The sequence below is a fragment of the Mustela putorius genome, unplaced genomic scaffold, assembly GCF_011764305.1.
Source record: "Mustela putorius furo isolate JIRA1106 unplaced genomic scaffold, ASM1176430v1.1 tig00000253_pilon_pilon_pilon, whole genome shotgun sequence".
NCBI classification, from domain to species: Eukaryota; Metazoa; Chordata; class Mammalia; order Carnivora; family Mustelidae; genus Mustela; species Mustela putorius.
Genome location: NW_025421329.1, coordinates 8,257,670 through 8,262,774, shown reverse-complemented (window position 1 = coordinate 8,262,774; position 5,105 = coordinate 8,257,670). Strand labels below are relative to the sequence as shown.

Here is a 5,105-nt window from a genome sequence, read left to right as displayed (position 1 = left end):
CACATGGACTTTTTTTTATCCATAGATGCCATCACACAATGATTTTTGCTTCCTTGTTGTCTCTGATAAAAGTTTGAAATGTATTTCTACTTTCTTTTGTTTCAAACTACAAGGAAACAATTTAATTTTTAATTAAAACAAAATTTAAAGCCAAACTGCAGTTTCAGGGTTCCAACAATCACCTAAGTACATATATAAATGCTTCTTTGTGTGCCACCAATTTTTTAAAAATTAATAGGCTCTTCCAGTTGCAGGTGAAGATGAAGACCTAGCCCAAGTGTTTCAAGTTCAGCACAGACCTGTAAAAGTAGTATCATGTTAAAATTGTAGCAATACTAACCTTGCTAAATCAATTAACTGACAACTACAAACAATTCATGTAACTTTGCCTTTTGTTCCTTTAGCATTTTAAAATACTCCTCTACACACTTGCCTGGTTGATACTTTGTTCTCACAGATGACCATACTGGTCCCTTCCCACCCCCTCACCCCCAGAGAGAACACATTCTTTGCAAAACTGGTTGAAATGAACAAAACAATGATTAAAACAGTAAGAGCAAAACTCTGGAAGACATTCCAACCAAAGGGTTAAAACCAAACAGGAAAAGGAATAGGTAACACTGTTCTTGTCTTCAAGACAGGTACTGCTAAGTTAACCTAGAACGTTTTTCACACATTCTTTTCTTCTTCTTTTTGAACAATAAAATTTCGCTTAAGAAAGCATACCCCTTGTTCTTTTTCCTGCCCCACCAGTATGCAGGAAAACTTAAAAACTGTATTCTCATTTCCCCATTTTCATTTTTTTAACTGCAAGATTGTTTTCAACATTTATTCACTGTGCTTTGCACACTTCTTTTGTTTTGTCATGTTCAGCATTTGGTGGAGAGTTCACAATGTCTAAGTTCTTTGCTCTGCAGGTAAATTTGAAAATTAAGAAATGACAGTTTTTAAAAAAAAAATCAGTTATCTATGGTTTTCTATTTTTCAAGACAAACTATCTTTTTTACATGGTTTCTGCATCCATTTCATATTCCTTAAACAAATTACATATTTTCTGACAACAACAAAAAGATCCATTTTAAACAGCTAGAAATACTTACGTTTTGGGTTTTTTTCTTTTCTTTCTCTCTCTCTCTGTCTCTCTCTCTCTCTTTTTTTTTTTATTTTTGATCATGGCAGTGATAGGAGAATAAATCCTAAATTGAATATTTACTTGAGACAGAGATATGAGGCGGGAAGAGAGAAAAAAACGGGGAAGGAGGGAGCGAAGAAGAGAGGAAAAGAGCAGCAGCAACGGAAAGAAAATTGTGGAGAACTTTACTAGTGTAAAGTGAACATGAAACCTTCTAACAAATAAAAATGTACCCTCTTTCCCTTATCCAACCTCCACCCCCACAGATTAAAAACAGAATACTTACAAGTTAGCATCAGTGTATTTGTGGGTATCTCTGTGTGCATGTTTTCTCTCTTCTTTGGATTTGGACACTTTGAACTAATTTGGAAGTGCCCGTTTGGCTGCGCACAAAATGATGCTTAAGGGTCTAAAGATGCATAAATTAGAAGTCCTGCAATGGCAGATGATGGTCATTGTACCTCATCTCTTTATGCGCTTTTACGGTGGGACCCAAGAGCCTTTTCTTTTTTCTGTCTTTCCTTCTCTTTCTTTCTTTCTTTCTTTTTTTTCAACTCTTCGGATGATGGAGCGAATGAGGCGCTGGTCGCTGTAGAGGACCAGGTGAGCCCTGCATAACCCCTGCAGCTCAGCACCCATTCCCGATGCCCAAATATAGTGGACTTTGCTACAAAGTCCCTTTAGGGAAACTCCGGTCTGGTAGGAAAGAAGCGTTGAGTTCTTGACGTCAAGCCCCGACGCCGACCTCGGAGTTTCTAATTTCTGGTGCTTGAGGGCTTGGGTAACTGCTGAGGATGGAGGCGGGAAGGATGGAGAAAGCAGAGGGGTGTGATCTTCTCAAGAAACACCCAACTGCCCCCTTTACCTTTTTTGCCTCCATTACGGGGGTGGGGGGGGGGTAGAGAAAAAGATGTCAATGACCATTGTTTGCTCGTTTGGGATGTTGCTCCGCCCCCCGAGTCTGTCGTAAACCTGGCGGCGGACTAAAATAAACCCCAGATCCCGCGGCTCGGGGGCTCGCCGCGCCGCCGACTCCTCGTCACAGGCGCTGCCGCCGCAGCCGGGGTGGCGGCGACGAGCGGCCGCCGCGTCCCGCCTGCGCCCGCCCCGGGCCCCCCTACCTGGCCGTTCGCCGAGCCATGTCGTTGAGCCCCAAGCACACGACGCCCTTCTCCGTGTCCGACATCCTGAGCCCCATCGAGGAGACCTACAAGAAGTTCGGCGGCGCCATGGACGGCGCGCCGCCCGGCCTGGGGGCGCCCCTGGGGGCCGCGGCCGCCTACCGTGCGCCGCCGCTCGGCCCCTCCTCGCAGGCGGCGGCGGTGGCGGGCATGCAGCCGCCCCACGCCATGGCGGGCCACAACGCGGCGGCGGCGGCGGCGGCGGCAGCCGCGGCGGCGGCGGCAGCCGCCACCTACCACATGCCGCCGGGCGTCTCGCAGTTCTCGCACGGCGCCATGGGCGGCTACTGCAACGGCGGCCTGGGCAACGTGGGCGAGCTGCCCGCCTACACGGACGGCATGCGGGGCGGTGCGGCCGCCGCGGCCACCGGCTGGTACGGCGCCAACCCGGATCCGCGCTACTCGTCAAGTGAGCGGGGCGGGCAGCGCGGGACTGAGGGCAGGCGGACAGCGCGGGCTTTGCCCATCGCAGCCCGGTGCGCGCGCGGAGCCGAGGGTCCCGGGCGGGACGGGCGCGCGAGAGGTCCTGGGACGCGGCTCGGGCGCGCGGGGCGTCCTGGGACCCAGCCGGGGGCGCGCGGTGGGTGCCGGGCTCCTGGGCGCGCGGAGGGTGCCGGGACCTGGCTGGGGGCTCGCGGAGGGTGTCCTGGGACCCGGCCCGGGGTGCCTGAGGGACGCTGGGCCCCGGGACGCGCGTAAGGTGCTGGGACCAGCGGGGGTCCCACCGGCGTCGCGGGCCGCGCGGTGTGAAGAGCTTGGGGCGGCGGCGGGAGCAGGATTCCAGCAGGCCTGGCGCTCACCCGGCTTCTCCCCTTGGGGCCCTCCCCAGTCTCCAGGTTCATGGGGCCATCAGCGGGCGTGAACGTAGCCGGCATGGGGTCGCTGACGGGCATCGCGGACGCCGCCAAGACGCTGGCGCCGCTGCATGCGGCTGCGGCGGCGCCGCGAAGGAAGCGCCGCGTGCTCTTCTCGCAGGCGCAGGTCTACGAGCTGGAGCGTCGCTTCAAGCAGCAGAAGTACCTATCGGCTCCCGAGCGCGAGCACCTGGCCAGCATGATCCACCTGACGCCCACGCAGGTCAAGATCTGGTTCCAGAATCACCGCTACAAGATGAAGCGGCAGGCCAAGGACAAGGCGGCGCAGCAGCTGCAGCAGGAGGGTGGCCTGGGACCGCCACCACCCCCGCCGCCGTCCCCGCGTCGCGTGGCGGTGCCCGTGCTAGTCAAGGACGGCAAGCCGTGCCAGAACGGTGCCAGCACCCCGACACCCGGCCAGGCCGGCCCGCAGCCGCCCGCCCCGACGCCGGCGCCTGAGCTCGAGGAGCTGTCACCCAGCCCGCCAGCGCTGCACGGGCCGGGGGGCGGTCTGGCGGCCCTGGACGCGACCGCGGGGGACTACGGCGGCGGCGTGCTCGGCGCCAACCTGCTCTATGGCAGAACGTGGTGACCGCGCGGGTGCCCCGGGGCGGGGTCCGGCCTGCGGCGCGCAGGCTGTGTAAGAAACTTCGAGAACGGATGGGGGAAACACACCGAAGCGGACTCTTACGTACACGGCGATCAGAAACTAATGAACGGGTCGTGGAGATGGGCAGCCTCGGCACCTCTTTGCTGGGGGTGGGGAACAGCGACAGTCCCGGGACTGAATAATACGACACCAGGAGGCTGTGAGGTGGTGATTTACTCCTTCAGAAGTTCCTAAATTATTCGGAAAGCTGGCTGAGTCCACATCCACCACGTCCTAACCAAAGCTCTCAAGAGTTTTAAAAGTTGGAAACTTTGTTGGTGTTTGTAGCTCAAAAAACCAACCCAGCTTTAATAATGAATTCTTTTTTGGAGTGGAACTTGAGAGATTAATTTTCAAAGGCCTCCCCATTAAGTGCAATTTCATTAATGTTTGATTGAAAGTACATTGTAGCTCAAGATGGATCATGCACATAGCAACATTATTGCAGGGGAATTATTGCCATTTAGGTAATAGAGAAATGGAATAAAAATAATCAAAATAACTGCTTATATGGATTGATAAAGCTTTTTAAGTTTAATGGCGATTTTAAAATGTTTTGATCGTTATTTGGCAAATGAGTGTTTCTACATTACTCTAAAAGAGGATATTTCCTACCGTAAGAAGCGGCTCATAAGAAGGAAGGATTGTAAACTACTTCTTATGTGGAATCTGGTCTCCCAAAATCAGCTGATAAAATAAATGCACGCTGTCTTTCCGTAGATCTGTTATTTGCTCTAAGTTATTTGCTTATCTGAATTTGAATACCTTGATAAAATACTAGAACAAGCAAGCAAATTTGCTAAAATTGACATCAATCTCTATATTTCAAAGCATGTCAAGAAGGAAGAGAAGGTGATTTGTTGAATTGTAATCAGAATGTAAAGAGTAAGAATTATTTATAATTTTCCCATCATATTTACAACTTAATAGGGGTTGCACACCGATTTTGTTGGTGTTTTATTGTACAAATAATGTATTTACTCTTTAATATGGCAATTTATATTTCTTATGTTTCAAATGAATATTTAAATATAACTTAAAAGAATCTTAAGTACTTTTTTGGTTAAAGTCAAGTGGTCATTTCTTTTTCACTAAGTTGTATAGGTTTTATTTTGGTTTGGCTTTTTTCTCCACCCCCACCTCCTGGCATGACATGACACCGCAGCTCAGTTTACTCATGATTTAAATAACTGGTATTGGAGTTAAAATACCAAAAGCAAGCTGAAGATTGTTAGCTTATAAAACGAATGAAAATTAAAGACCTAACATGGATGAATTGTGATTTATAG

General features: G+C 50.4%; 1 protein-coding gene across 2 annotated transcripts; it reads left to right on the top strand.

Moving 5' to 3' along the window:
- Positions 1-2,141: 2,141 nt before the first annotated feature.
- On the top strand, positions 2,142-4,870 carry NKX2-4 (NK2 homeobox 4). Of its 2 annotated transcripts, none has more exons than XM_045078466.1 (2): positions 2,142-2,722; positions 3,143-4,870. In XM_045078466.1, exons 1-2 carry the CDS (start codon positions 2,272-2,274, stop codon positions 3,757-3,759), a joined length of 1,068 nt encoding a protein of 355 aa, XP_044934401.1. In that variant the 5' UTR covers positions 2,142-2,271; the 3' UTR covers positions 3,760-4,870. The 2 variants fall into 2 exon arrangements, with proteins under 2 accessions (XP_044934401.1, XP_044934402.1); XM_045078467.1 differs by having other exon boundaries at positions 2,142-2,687; positions 3,143-3,771.
- Positions 4,871-5,105: the final 235 nt, after the last annotated feature.